Below are 13,410 nucleotides of genomic sequence, written 5' to 3'. Positions count from 1 at the left end.
ATTATGCAATGTGCAGAAAGACTTAGTAAATCCTTCCAACAAATTTCCTATAAATTATAAACACTCATGTTTGCAATGTATTCGAACAAGTAAAGAAAGCCAGTAATTAAACTCAGCATCTGACTGTGACGAAGTGACCGAGGCAGCTGGGCAGTCCGCACCCACTGCGGAGTGACTTTGAAACGTGGTCCCACCTACGACGATACAGGGCTCTCATAACTCAGTGAAAACTAGTTCTTGAAAACCAGTTATTTCTTTAGTTATTCCTTTAAATATTCCCTGTAAGCCTGATTTACCTCATTCCATGCAAACTGCTCAAGGCGAACATTCATTATAATAAAAAAATACTCTGAGTTTCAGAAACTTTTACAATATCCATAAAATAATAAATAAGAACAAAACCAAAAACGGCATACAAACCTCTGATTGTACATGCCCCGGAAGTTGTAATTAGCTCTATAATTTGGGAAAGGCTTTGGATCTAATGGCCTGTAGATGGCAGGCTCTCCCCTTTTCATAGCCAGTCCATTCAGTTCCACAGTTGGAGTTATGCTACCTGTTTAAAAAAACATATTAAAGGCATGCAAGTGAAATATTTCCGTAAGAAATCGTGCAAGCTATGTTTATATTCTAGATAATTACCATGGAAGAAGGTGGAAGTAGATAGCCCATCTGTCTGATTTTCTAAGGGCATCATAAACAAGTTACATCAACAAGAAAATTGTTTCTAATGAGATCTATTTAGGGTTTCTGCAACATTTTCTGTATATTAATAACCAAAAATTCAACTTTATAGTGATACAGCAAGGCAAACACAAGATTTCATAGATCGATCAGTTTGGATATTAGAAAGTAGTAAACTTCAATATTAATTAACCAAGCACGCTTATTATTATTTAATCATTAAAAACATAATCATCTGTGAATATTTTTATTTATATTTTGGTAACCAAGCAACTAAAATTAGCTATGAATACAAGGTCATCAGTAATTCTTGGATTTATCTAATAAATATAAATTCCACATTTTTTCTATAACCAATAACAAGACAAAGTAACCCAAATAACATTTTCTGTAGATAACCTTTACAGATACATACTGAAGCATTTATGGATGAAGTCATATATCTAAGAGTAGTTTCAAAATAGCTCAGAGGAGAGGTAGATGAGAAACAAGACTGGCCCCCATGGGTGGGTAGTTAACTGTTGAATCTGGTAACGGGTACAGGGAGATTCCACTATTGTATTCTCTCTACTTCTGCAAAAGTTTGAAAAATTCCATAATAAATAACATACAATGTAAAATTATTATGCCAAGTTACTTTTAAGAACCAAAAGAGGTTATTTAGTAAAACATGGACATATGTTCCATATAACAAACCACAAAAAAATGAATCTAAAGCTTTCATACAAAGTAAAATTTATTTGCAATGTAAGGTCTGTACTACTTCATTTTAATTGTGCCTTTTGTACCACACACGTAAGACTCCCTTCATCGCCTACAAATTGGGTCCGCTGACTTGCAGCAGAGAAACTGGGAGAGGCGTCAAGCACTAGCAGAGGTTTGGAGAGCCTGACACGAATGAGTGACTCGCGCCAGGGCACAAACTATCCATCAAGAGTCAATAACCTGCTCATTTCATGTCCCGTTTCTAAAGAATCCATGTGACATCACTGAAGAGTGTAAGGGAACAGGAACTCAACTAACGAAGAAGGGAGAAATAAAGGCGGTGGAAGGACAAAAGAAGAGACAAAAAAGAAAAGGACATGGATAAGAAAAACAACAAAGAAAAGTTGACAACCTAAATACTAAGTCCAATTAGTCGAAATCCCTAATTTAATACACACACTTGGGCAGAGGGGGAGAAAGTCAAGCATAAAGGGATCTGTCATCTTGCTTGCTTACAGTATTTTACCAAAGGCTAAGGAAACTGCACAAACCTTACCATACAGCTCCACGAATTACCGCCCATGTAAACCTTCATGAGACCACCATTCATGAGACATCCAGATATGAACAGTTCCATCACCCAGAAGGTCCTTCACACCTTTTTCAAGTCAAGACCTACCTCCCCAAGCCAACCCTTCTGACTTCTGTCATCACAGATGAGCTCTGTCTATTGCTCAGAGCTGAGTACCACTATGTCTGGTTTCTTTCACTCAACACACTGGTTTTGTTGAATATCAGTATTGCAAACGCTTTTAAGTCGCTGAATAATATTCTGCTGAATGAATAGACCAGCTTATCTATTCTGCTGACTCACGAACATAGCATGGAGAAAAACAAACTATCACAAAGAGTGTGGTGTATAATTCCGACAAGCAGGCACGAGGAACCTAAGACGACAAAGCAGAACAGTGGTTCCCTTGGGGTTGTGCAGCCACCGGAAGGGACAGGTGGGAGGGTTCCGAGTGCTGTTGACACCTGCGGTCCTGGTGAAGCGTTCACAGTGCAAAACATCGAGGCGCTACAACTGCAATTTGTGCACTTGCCGGTACGTAGTATTATACTCTATTTAAAAGTTTACGCCCCAAAATCTACTCACTGTCTCAGCTCACTGCAACATTCAATGGTAGAAACTCTTATCTCCACTGGCCCTTCAGACTGTCTCCTGGTTCCCTCCTCCAGAGCCTTGGCTGGTTTACCTCCTGTGTAATCCTCCAAGATGGACTTGACCTACAGTCAGCACACACTGCCCTTGCTTCACACTTTACGCCTGGAGCGCTTGTTCACTGGCATGGTGTCAACCAGTTCCCTTCCTACTGCCACGTCCAACACTCGCAGAGTACAGGCATGTAGGACTCCATGCATGTGAGTTTCTCCTCTTCTTTCTTCACCCAGAAACTATGGCAGTGGTTTCCTAACTGATCATCGCTTAATATTTTCCACCTTCCATTCACATGTCAAATTGAACTTCCTAAAATGCTCTTTTGAACACATCACATACCAGCTCATAAATATGAATCCCCCAAACTACAGTTGAGTCCTTACTTAATATGGTCATAGGTTCTGCAGCCTTAAGTGAAACGATGTAGAAGGAAACCAGTTATCTACTGGATAATTGATAGAGGCAAGAGTTAAGTCCCTACATCTAACAAAAGACGGTCAACAAGGCGATGTTCTTCGAGGACCTGCTGTATCGAGCAGGTTTCATCTCCTCATGCCGGCATTCCAGCCCCTCACAATCTGCTCCCACATCTCCAGTCTTATCCTTCACAGTCACCTACCTGCTCTAATTCAACACCATCTACAGTTTGTTTTTAACCAAACCCATCATCCAGATTCCAATTCCAAAGCCTTTCCTCACAGCATCCCTGAGTGGAACACCCTCCTCTATACAGCTGCCGACCCTCCACTCAAGGCCCGTAGCTCAGCTCAACTACTTCAGTCCATTACTCACCATTACTTACAATAGCAACGGCTGTTATTATTCACTTGGTCCTTAATCGTTACCATTGAGTTATGTGTTTTACGTATACAACTGTCAAATTTTCTGTTGTATACCTCTTCGATATCTAAAAGTTAAGTTCTTCACAAACAGAGGTAGTGGCGTGGTGCTACTGACCAACCGGTAATCTAAAGAGATTTGTTTAAAGTAAATAAGTAGGTAGCCTCTTACCAACTCCAAACTGAATCGGTCTTTTTCTTTACTGCAATAGTATATTGGCTGATGGAAGCTTACTTTAAAAATCCTGGAATCAGTTAAACAGGACTAGCAATACTAGAGACATGTAGTTCTAGACAGAGCAGACCTTGCAAGAGGAGACCTTGTCCACCTGGCACGTGCCACAGGACAAAGACGTAAGTATCTGGCTGGATCGTGAGCATAAGCATGTGAACTATAATCAAATAGATTATAGCGTTACTGTTGGCAGGCAAAATGTCTGTTTTCACTCCATCACAAACATACTTAAAGCAATATCGGTCAGAAGGTAACCACTTGAATTAACAAGTTAATGAATGAGTAAATGGATGGAGGGCTGGTACTAAACTTAGGAAACTATATTAATTTGGTGCTGTAAATTCATATACTACGTCCAATACAGGTTTGCCTCTTCCCAACAGATCACTGCACACAGCATGTTGGTATTGTATGCAATCAGAGGAGCTTAAAATTAGAGGTTTAGCAGCTTACAATTAGAACATTCACACTTAGCATTATGTTACACACAGGTGGGCTTTTTTGGATTCATGGGTTGCTTAATAAACTTCATATATATGTTCTAAACTGAATATCAACCATTTCTACACCAACAAACAGAGTAAGAAGATGCTTAGGGCTAAATTTATAATGTTTTATTAAACTAAAAACAAGAATCACCATTTTAATAATTAAATTACATAGTATATATTCAAAAAGAGAAACTCATCATTTCTATCCTAACTTTAGGGAAAAACTTCAGTCTTATTTTCTGTTCTTTGTATCCAAATTTCTTCTCACCAACATTTAAAAAGTCAGTAATGCACCTTTGTAAAGCATCCACTAAAGCAAATCTCTGAAATAATTATAACTACGTTCGTTATTCTCTCACCTTGAGCTATCATTCAGCTGTCTTTCTGTGTGTGTGCTATTAGTACCTGTTGACCACACAACTGGCTTGCGCTAAAGGGAAATACAGAGACCAGCGTACTCAGGACACAGCAGCACGACAGAAGGAAACGAGCGTGGGCCGTACCTGGGTTACTATTAACATTACTTTTCGGCGGTTTCTGAACTGGTTTGGGAAGCGTCGATTCGGTCAGAGCCTTATTAGCAACAGCTTGTTGGGCCTTCTTTATGCTGCTCCCGTCGGATTCCCATGTCTGCTCACCAAGACTCAGCTGCACTGAGAACATCTTGGAAAAACAGGAAAGAGACAAATGTTAAAATTTTTCAGAAAATAAAATTTGCTGCCTGAGCGAAAAATAGATACACCATAGAATCAACATTTTAGAGCTCGAGGTGTCCTTACAGATCACTGCAACAAAAATCTCGTTCTACCCAGGGAAAGAACTTCAAGAGATTGTGCCAGATTCTGTTCTATGCCATCCAAAGGCTCAACGGCAGCTCTCCATGGACATTTTGAGTAGAATAAATCAAGAAGAAGCCACTTCCCGAAATAGAATCATATTGTTCATGTCATTCAAATAGTCCTCCAAAAAGCAGAATAAGCACAAGAGTAAGAGCAACTGTAAGAGAACCAAAAAGGCCCGGTCTCTGCAACGCTTCACAAAATCTAATTCCTTCAACTTCACACTTAGCACAATCTAGTCAACGAGTCAGGCAATTCTATCAAATATTAAGTCACCAAGACACTCAATCCTCCACAACCAAAGTTTAGCCAGCCCCCAAATTCTGTACAGTATAACATCGTAAGTACTTCTCACATCTCTCTCTTCTCTGCCAGTGACACTGCATTGAAGCCAGTCGTTCATCATCTTGGGCTTAGATGTAATAATCTCCCAGCTGACTGCTGCTGAAACTATCTTTCTAAAAGCCAAACCCAATTGCACCACCCCAACCAACACCAGCTCAGAAACCTAGTTGTTCCCGGGCTAGCACGGCACAAAGCCTCCACCAGCCCATCTGCATTTCATACCCACCTTTCTTTCCCTTGCACATCCTAACCTTCCATTCATGCCATATTTCCATAAGAGCCCAAATCTATTATTCACCTTAGAAATTTAGAATCGATTTAAAGGATACTCACACAACCCACTATTTCACTCTGCATATACCTTACTGCTTTCTAGGAATACAAAACATTAACCCAAAACTACTTATTAATTATAAAGAAACACATGTTTCTTTGCAGGAAGGAGATCAGGTAGAAAATACCATAAACAAGTGATTGAAGTTAATATCATCAATAATCATACAAAGTGACACCGTGTACCTCCTGATATGATCCAGTGAGGAGTTGTAATATTCTTGGCCAAAAATGTTTAACCTGAATCTAATCATAGGGAAACAATCACACAGATCTAGATTATGGCATATTCTATACGACAACTGGCCAAAACACTTCAAAAAACGACAATATCATGAAAGGAAAAAACAAAAGTGTGGCAAATAAATTAATGATCAGTAAATCTGAAAGATACATGAGTGCCCATTGTACTACCCTTCCAATTTTTCCTATCGGTTTTCAATTCTTCAAAATACAGAGTTGGAAAATATTTATAATCACTTGAAAGTCAGAATATGTACCGTATTTTGCCATGTATAATGTGCACTTTTTGCCCAAATTTGTGAAGGAAAAATAAGGGTGCACATTATACGCGGATAGTAGTAACTCCGTATCTATATAAATGTTTCTAATTCTTTTATTTATGCTTATGAGTTAAAAGTGTAACTCTAAAAATCAATAACTATATCTGTATGCAAAATAATACCCTGGAATAGAATCATCAGTTTTGTTGAATTTACAACAAACTTGCACCGACAAAGAGTTCTTGGCCTTCTATGATGTGTAAATATCACAAAGTTGTTACCAGTACCTAAAATTTCTTGTACTTTGTATCTGTTCTTGTGTTTTGTAATTAATTGTTACATAAAATTCCTTGTACCATAATATATTTTTAAAAAGTAAATAAATGCTAAAATTCCTTTATAATACAAAAAACAAGTACCTAAATATAAACAAATAAAAATTTGAATTAAAAAATTAAAACAAAAGACTTTTCCCTGAAAGTTTGGGCCAAAAACGTGGGTGCGCATTGTACACGGCAAAACATGGTATATTTCTGTTAAAACTGATTGATTTTTCTGGTTTTCTGATTTAGTTTAAAATATGTAGCTAAAATATATCTTTAATACATTTACCTAATTTTAAAACAATGTTTCAATGACTAGCTCTTTGATTTCTTCAAATTATAGTATTTAACAAAGAACTCGGCCACAAAGCACATATCCTCCACTGTCCAAATCAGCTCACACTCCAGAATGTCCCATCCATTATTCTTCCATTAATTCAGGTTCAAAACCTCAATAGCTTCTTTGTTTATCCTTGCCTTCCTAAGATTTAACAGCATCTCAAAACTGTTCCTTGCAATTTCTATTGTTAACACCAAGCCTAAAGCCCTACAAACTCAGACTCGGAATACTTCATTTACTTCCTGCCTCTAGTTTTCCCTGCCCCCTTATCTTCCAGACGTCACCATTTTCCAAGTCTCACAGGCCAGACACCGACGAGCGGTCTTCCTCGTCTCTTCTATTTCTCTCTCCATTCTCTCTTGCATCCAATTATCAAACTTTGTTTTATCAAAAAGTGTTTTTCAGATCTGGCCTCCTCTCTTTATACTCTGTGCCAATGTCTTAGTGAAAAATATCAATATCTCCCCCCTAAACTTCTAAAAGACCATCCTAACATCATTCTCTTAACATAATATTTTCCCATCATGACTTTCTTACCACCATCACCATGAACAGTCTATAAAACATAAATGTTCCCAAATCAATCCTCTGCTTTTTGGAAACCTCCTTAAGAATTCTACTACATTGAACACCTAAAACGAATACAATATTATATGTCAATTATATCTCAATTAAACTGGAGGGGGGAAAAGAATCCCACTACAATAAAAATTCAATAATTTTTAGTAGGAATCCTACACACTACATATTTATGAGTTTAAGTCATAGCTCGACCATTTACTATGTGCAAGGTTGGCAAAGTTATTTATTCTTGCTCTCTGCTTTCTTATTTCTTTAGTGAAATGAGGCTAGTAAGAACACACAAGATGGATGTGAAAATTAAAACATAATGGTGTAAATAAAATAACCCCATTTGAAAGGCAGAGTGTGTTAAACTGCAAAATCCAACTACTGCTACCTGCAGGTAATACACTTTAAATACAAAAACACATATAGTTTAAAAGTAATGGGATAGAAAAAATATACCATTCTAACATAAATCTATGAAAAGTCAGAACGGCTCTATTAAAATCAGACAAAGTAGATTTCAGAGCAAAGACTATTACCAATGATAACAAAGGTCATTTCACAAGGCTTGTAAAGGGGCCAATTAATCAAGAAGACATAACAATACTAAACATTTAGGCTACTAATAACACAGCTTCAAAATCTATGAAGTAAAAACTAATAGAACTGTAAAGAGAAATAGAAAAGCCACAATTACAGTCGGAGATTCAGTACCCCCTCTCTCAATAACTGATATAACAATTACCATGCAGTCCAAAGGAGATGGACGTGAACAACACTCAACCAATATAACCTGGTTGACAGCTTTAGAACACTCCACCCAAACAGAACAGAATATACATTAGCTCTTAATTTCTCATAAAACATTTACCAATTTCTAGCACTAAATGTCTATTCTAGAAAATAAGTCTTAAATAAGTTAACTTCAGCTTCCATCTTAACAAACTGATAAAAAGAGCAAAATCTGAAGTTAACAGAAAAAAAGAAAGTAACAGAGATAAAAACAAACATTAACAGAAAAACAAGAGAGAAAAAAAATCAATAAAACCAAAAGCTGGTTTTTTGCAAAGATCAATAAAATGGGTAAGCCTCTAGCCAGACTAATCATGAAAAAAAGAGAAGACACAAATTACCAGTTTCACGAAGGAGAGAGGTGCCATCACTACAGATTCTTAAAGTATTAAAAAGATAACAAGAGAATATTTTTTTAACAACTCTATGCCAATAAACTGAACAACTTAAGCTCCCTGAAAGACGAATTACTAAAGCTCATTCAAGAAGAAATGCATAACCCAAATAGCCCTACATATGTTAAGGAAACTGAATATGTAGTTAAAACTCTTTCCACAAAGAAAACTCCAGGCCCAGTTTCAATGATAAATTCTACCAAATATATAAGGAAGAAACAATACCAATTTTCATAAACTCTTCCCAAAAACTGAAGGAGCACTCCCCAACTTATTCTATGAAGCCAGCATCACCTTCATACCAAAACCAGAGTACGATACTACTAAGGAAAATAAAATAATACAAAACAAGTTAGAGCTATCTGCTCTCACCATGTCTATTCAATATTACACTGTAAGTTCTAGCCAATGCAATCAGGCAAGAGAAATAAATAAAAGATATTCAGATTGCAAAGAAAGATTTAAAATTGTCTTTATTAACAAATGGCATGTAGAACACCCAACAGAATCTTTTTTAAAAAGCTACTAGAACTCATATGAGTTTAGCAAGATTACAAGATACTATATAAATATATAAAAATCAATGTTTTTATAGATCAGCAATGACTAATAAAAACAATTCGAAATTGAAATTTAAAAAAACAATACCATGTACAATAGCATCAAAAATATGAAATACATAAACCTAAGGATGTGAAACACCTGTTCACTGAGAACTACAAAATATTGTTGAAATTACAGAATATGTCAATAAATGAGAGATATACGTTGTTAATGGGTTGGAAGCTTTGGTGTTTTCTAACCTGTTAATTTTCCCCCAAATTGAGCTATAAATTCATGGCAGTTTTATTCAAAATTCCAGCAGGGTGTTGCATAGAATGCACAAGCTGACTTTAAAATTCATAGTAAAATGCACAGAATGTAGACTAGCCAAAATAATTCTGAAAAAGGACAGAATTAGAGGGCTAATACTACCAGATTTCAAGACTTATAAAGCTACGGTAATCAAAACAGTATTGCATTTGCATAAAGACAGGAACATAGATGAATAGCACAGACTCCAGAAATAAACACACACATACATAGACAGCTGATTTTTGACAAAGGGGCCAAAGCAATGCAGTGGAGAAAGAACAGTCTCTTCAACAATTAGACATCCACATGCAAAAAATAAATAAATGAACCTTGGTCCATATCACACATCACATACAAAAAGTAACTCAAAATGGCAATTAGACCTAAATGTAAGACCTAGTGTAAAACTTAAAACTATAAAATATCTAGAAGATAACATAGAAGAAAATCGTATGATCTCTGATGGGGCAAAGATTTCCTAGATATGATACCAAAAGCACAATCTATAAGAGGACAAACGGATAGGTTGGAATTCATCAAAATTAGCTACCGCTCTTCAAAAAACACTGTTAAAAAAAAAAGAAAAGCCACAAACTAGGAGGACATATTTGCCAAGCATGTATCTAATGAAGGACTTACAACCAGAATACACAGAGTGACATCACAGAAGAGGGCAGAGCAGGAAGCACAGTGCCTGTCTCATAGTAAATACTCAATAGATATTTTACCGAGGATTTTTTTTAAAACCTATACGCTACTCACAAGCAATGATAAAATTATCTGGATACCTCCATCATCAACATAATTGCTAAGAATTGACAAATCATCATTCCATTATACCGCACTAGAGCAGGTATTGTATTTCTCAAATTACAGATGAGAAAACTGAAACACTAAATTGGGGGGGGGGGAGGGGAGGGAAGAGGAGAGGAGCTGGAGGAATGGTCTAGAACGGTGAGAGGGGTTGGAAACTAGTACAGAAATAGCGGGGTTGGCCTCCGCAGGCAGTTCATCCATAGTTCAGAAGGGAAGGCAGAATTCAGATTTTAGGTTGGGATTTTGATGCAAGCACCAACCAAAAGGGACAAGATTGCTGAGGGTACGTACGAGGCACGGGGAACTGAAGCTGGATGAGGAACCATGTGAGGACTGAGGGAAGTGAGGACTTGTACAACGGTGCAATCAAGGGATCTGTGGTCTGGAAGGAGTACTGAAGTCAAACTACTAGAGAGAATGAACTAGAAAATTAGCACGCATCAGAGAGAGATGAATGCTTGACGTCGTTAAAATTATGAAGGGTCTTGCAGTTACTGGTAATGACAAGGTCAAGAATGTGATACAGGAAGGAGTGGCTGAGGAGAGTGGAAGATAAGGTGACGGGACAAGTGCAAGAAACTGAAAGGTACGCATGTTGGAACGATCCTCTATTTGGACAGTAAAATCACCAAAAATGGAAGCAGGATGAGTGTTACAGAAAGTGAAAGTGAGCCATGAAAAATGTGATGGCATTATGCTGAGTGAAATAAGTCAGACGGAGAAAGACAAATACCATATGATCTCACTTATATGTGGAATCTAAAGACTAGAATAAATGAGCAACCTCAACAGAAACAGTCTCAGAGACAGAGAGAAAACTGAGGGTTGCTAGATGGGAGGGCGATGGGGATGAGGGAGAAGGTGAGGGGACAAGACAGTACAATTGGTAACCACAAAACTGTCACAGGGATACAAAAGACAGTTTGGGGAATATAATCAACAATGTAAAGATTTTGTAGGGTATCCGATGGCCACTTGTCTCATTAGGGAGACCACCTCAGGGACGGTTTAGGTGCCTGATCACTGCACTGTACACCTGAAGCTGAATAATAATGAATGTCAACTATAATTTTATATATATATATATGGTCACGGGATGTGGAGTACAGCATAGGGAATAGAGTCAGTGGAACTGTAACAGCTGTATACGATGTCAGAGGGGTAGCAGATTGAAGGAGGAGGTTATCACTTTGTAAGGGGTGTAAATGTCTATTACATTGTTTTGTACCCGAAACTAATTTAAAAATGCAAATCAAAAACACAACAACAAAGAAATGTGATGGAATCAGCCAGAGGTTGGTGACTGACATGAGGAGACATAGGGGGTCAGTCTATTAACATAAAGTTCAAAGTGCTGGGGCCATGTCTCCGGAAGAAGCCTTGGCCTTGGCAATCCTATATCCTCACACTACAGGACCATCAGGACACACCTGAGAAAGCTGTAGGTGGTGCTGGAGGCCCTGAGGAGGATCAGGGAAGTTTCGCAGAGGTTTGGAGGGTGTGATACATGAGCTGAGTGTTCAGAAATGAGAAAGAGCAAAGGGACTTTCCAGGCACAGAGACACTACCACACAGGCAAAGGCGGAGCGACGGGAGGAAACATGGACCGTTCTAAGCAATGCAAACAGTTCAACAGGATTAAGGCAGAAAGAAAATGAGCACGAAATGGGTATGAATTAATGTGTGTGCGAGTCAGGATACATGACCAGACAGGTGAACCATAGCCTTTTTCTCTGCACAAAAGATATGTACAAATGAACCGCTGCCCAGAAATCCTTCATAAAAGCCTTGAACAGGAAACAAAATGGACAGATTTTAATTTCATTTTATTTTCCTTCTTTGAAGGGAATGCTAGAAAAACAATGAAATAATCCAATAGCTATTCGCTTTACAAAGATTACCCAACTTTTACAGAACCAACAGCTTCCATTTATATACAAAAATCAATGTTCGGCATCCTCTCCAATATTCAAGTTAAAATGTCCCAAGAAAATGATGAATTAGAGCTGAAACACAAATGCATCAGTTACAGATTTCTTTATAACATGTATACATGTAAACACATACGTATGAGGCGATACAGAAACTGCCTTTCCATTTAAAAGAAGAACACAAGCGAATGCATAGATAATAGCAGTAGTGCTTATACAACTTTTATCAGTGGTGAATCTCAGAATTAAACCATGGAAAAGCAGTCTGACTAGGTAACCGCCGCGGTACTTGCTCTGCCTCCTTTATCACCAGGGCAGTGGTGATTTAATGGAAAGCGCACTGCAGCAGGGAGCCAAAGAACATATTCAAGTGTTGGCCCAGGCACTTAGGAACTATGAAGCAAGTCACTTAACTTTTCTGTGCCTGAGCTTCTTAATTTACAAAATGGAAATCAAAACTCCGCGTTTCCTGGTATTGTTAAGGTTTCTGTAAAGTACTGTTTCTGAAGGAGCTTTGTAAAACATAACGAGCTACCAAGTTGTATAGAGATTTTGCAATATTTTTAATACAGATCTAAGAGCCTTCAGGCCATCGGCTGCTCCCACCCCCAAAATGAAGCACAATTAAAACCTGACATGCTAAATCTGATAGGCTTTGATAAGCATGTCTCACCACCTCGCTTCATAACCTTACCTTCGAATGAGCAGGCCCTCTTTCTTTCAGAAGTTTATACTGGGGTTGGACTCTATTGAAACGGGCTAACTCATTTACCAGACACATTGCAGTTTTCTCTTTGGGGTTTGCCATTTTATCTTGGAGAGAAGCTGTAAATAAAAAGGCTGTAAAGTTTTTGTCATTCTTGACTTTACAAAATGGAAGAAAAGCTAATTTTGACTTTTTTCAGACTGAAGTCAGATTGTATATTTAGATTAAATTATCTTCATGAATTTTATACAAAAAATTCAAATAATCTAATGGACTCCATCACATGCAACAGAAATATGTATCACATTTTAAACAATAAATTAAGGTAACTTTTTTCCTAAGTACTTAAGTTGCTCTCTATACATATATATATATATATATAACAGCATGCTTAAAGATTTTAAAATAATATAGAATTATAATAATTTTTAACTTATTTTGTAACTTCCCTTTCCTCTCAAAAACTTTTAGCATAAACACATAATTTTGACT

At 37.4% G+C, this 13,410-nt stretch overlaps 1 protein-coding gene across 26 annotated transcripts in view; it reads right to left on the bottom strand.

Moving 5' to 3' along the window:
* STAU2 (staufen double-stranded RNA binding protein 2) overlaps positions 1-13,410 on the bottom strand; it is a 223,830-nt gene that overhangs the window by 189,457 nt on the left and 20,963 nt on the right. For 15 of the 26 annotated variants that reach the window (XM_074319223.2, XM_074319221.2, XM_074319237.2 and 12 more), the window contains 2 exons: positions 4,677-4,836; positions 421-556 (listed from right to left, as the gene is read on the bottom strand). In XM_074319223.2, coding sequence (XP_074175324.1) covers positions 421-556; positions 4,677-4,836 — 296 coding nt within the window. Of the gene's footprint in view, positions 1-420; positions 557-4,676; positions 4,837-12,906; positions 13,038-13,410 lie in introns of all 26 variants that reach the window. The other 11 variants (XM_074319216.2, XM_074319213.2, XM_074319212.2 and 8 more) reach the window with 1 other exon arrangement.

Source organism: Rhinolophus sinicus, chromosome 7 (genome assembly GCF_057876585.1).
Source record: "Rhinolophus sinicus isolate RSI-liver-muscle chromosome 7, RSI-T2T, whole genome shotgun sequence".
NCBI classification, from domain to species: Eukaryota; Metazoa; Chordata; class Mammalia; order Chiroptera; family Rhinolophidae; genus Rhinolophus; species Rhinolophus sinicus.
This window is presented reverse-complemented; position numbering and strand designations above follow the sequence as displayed.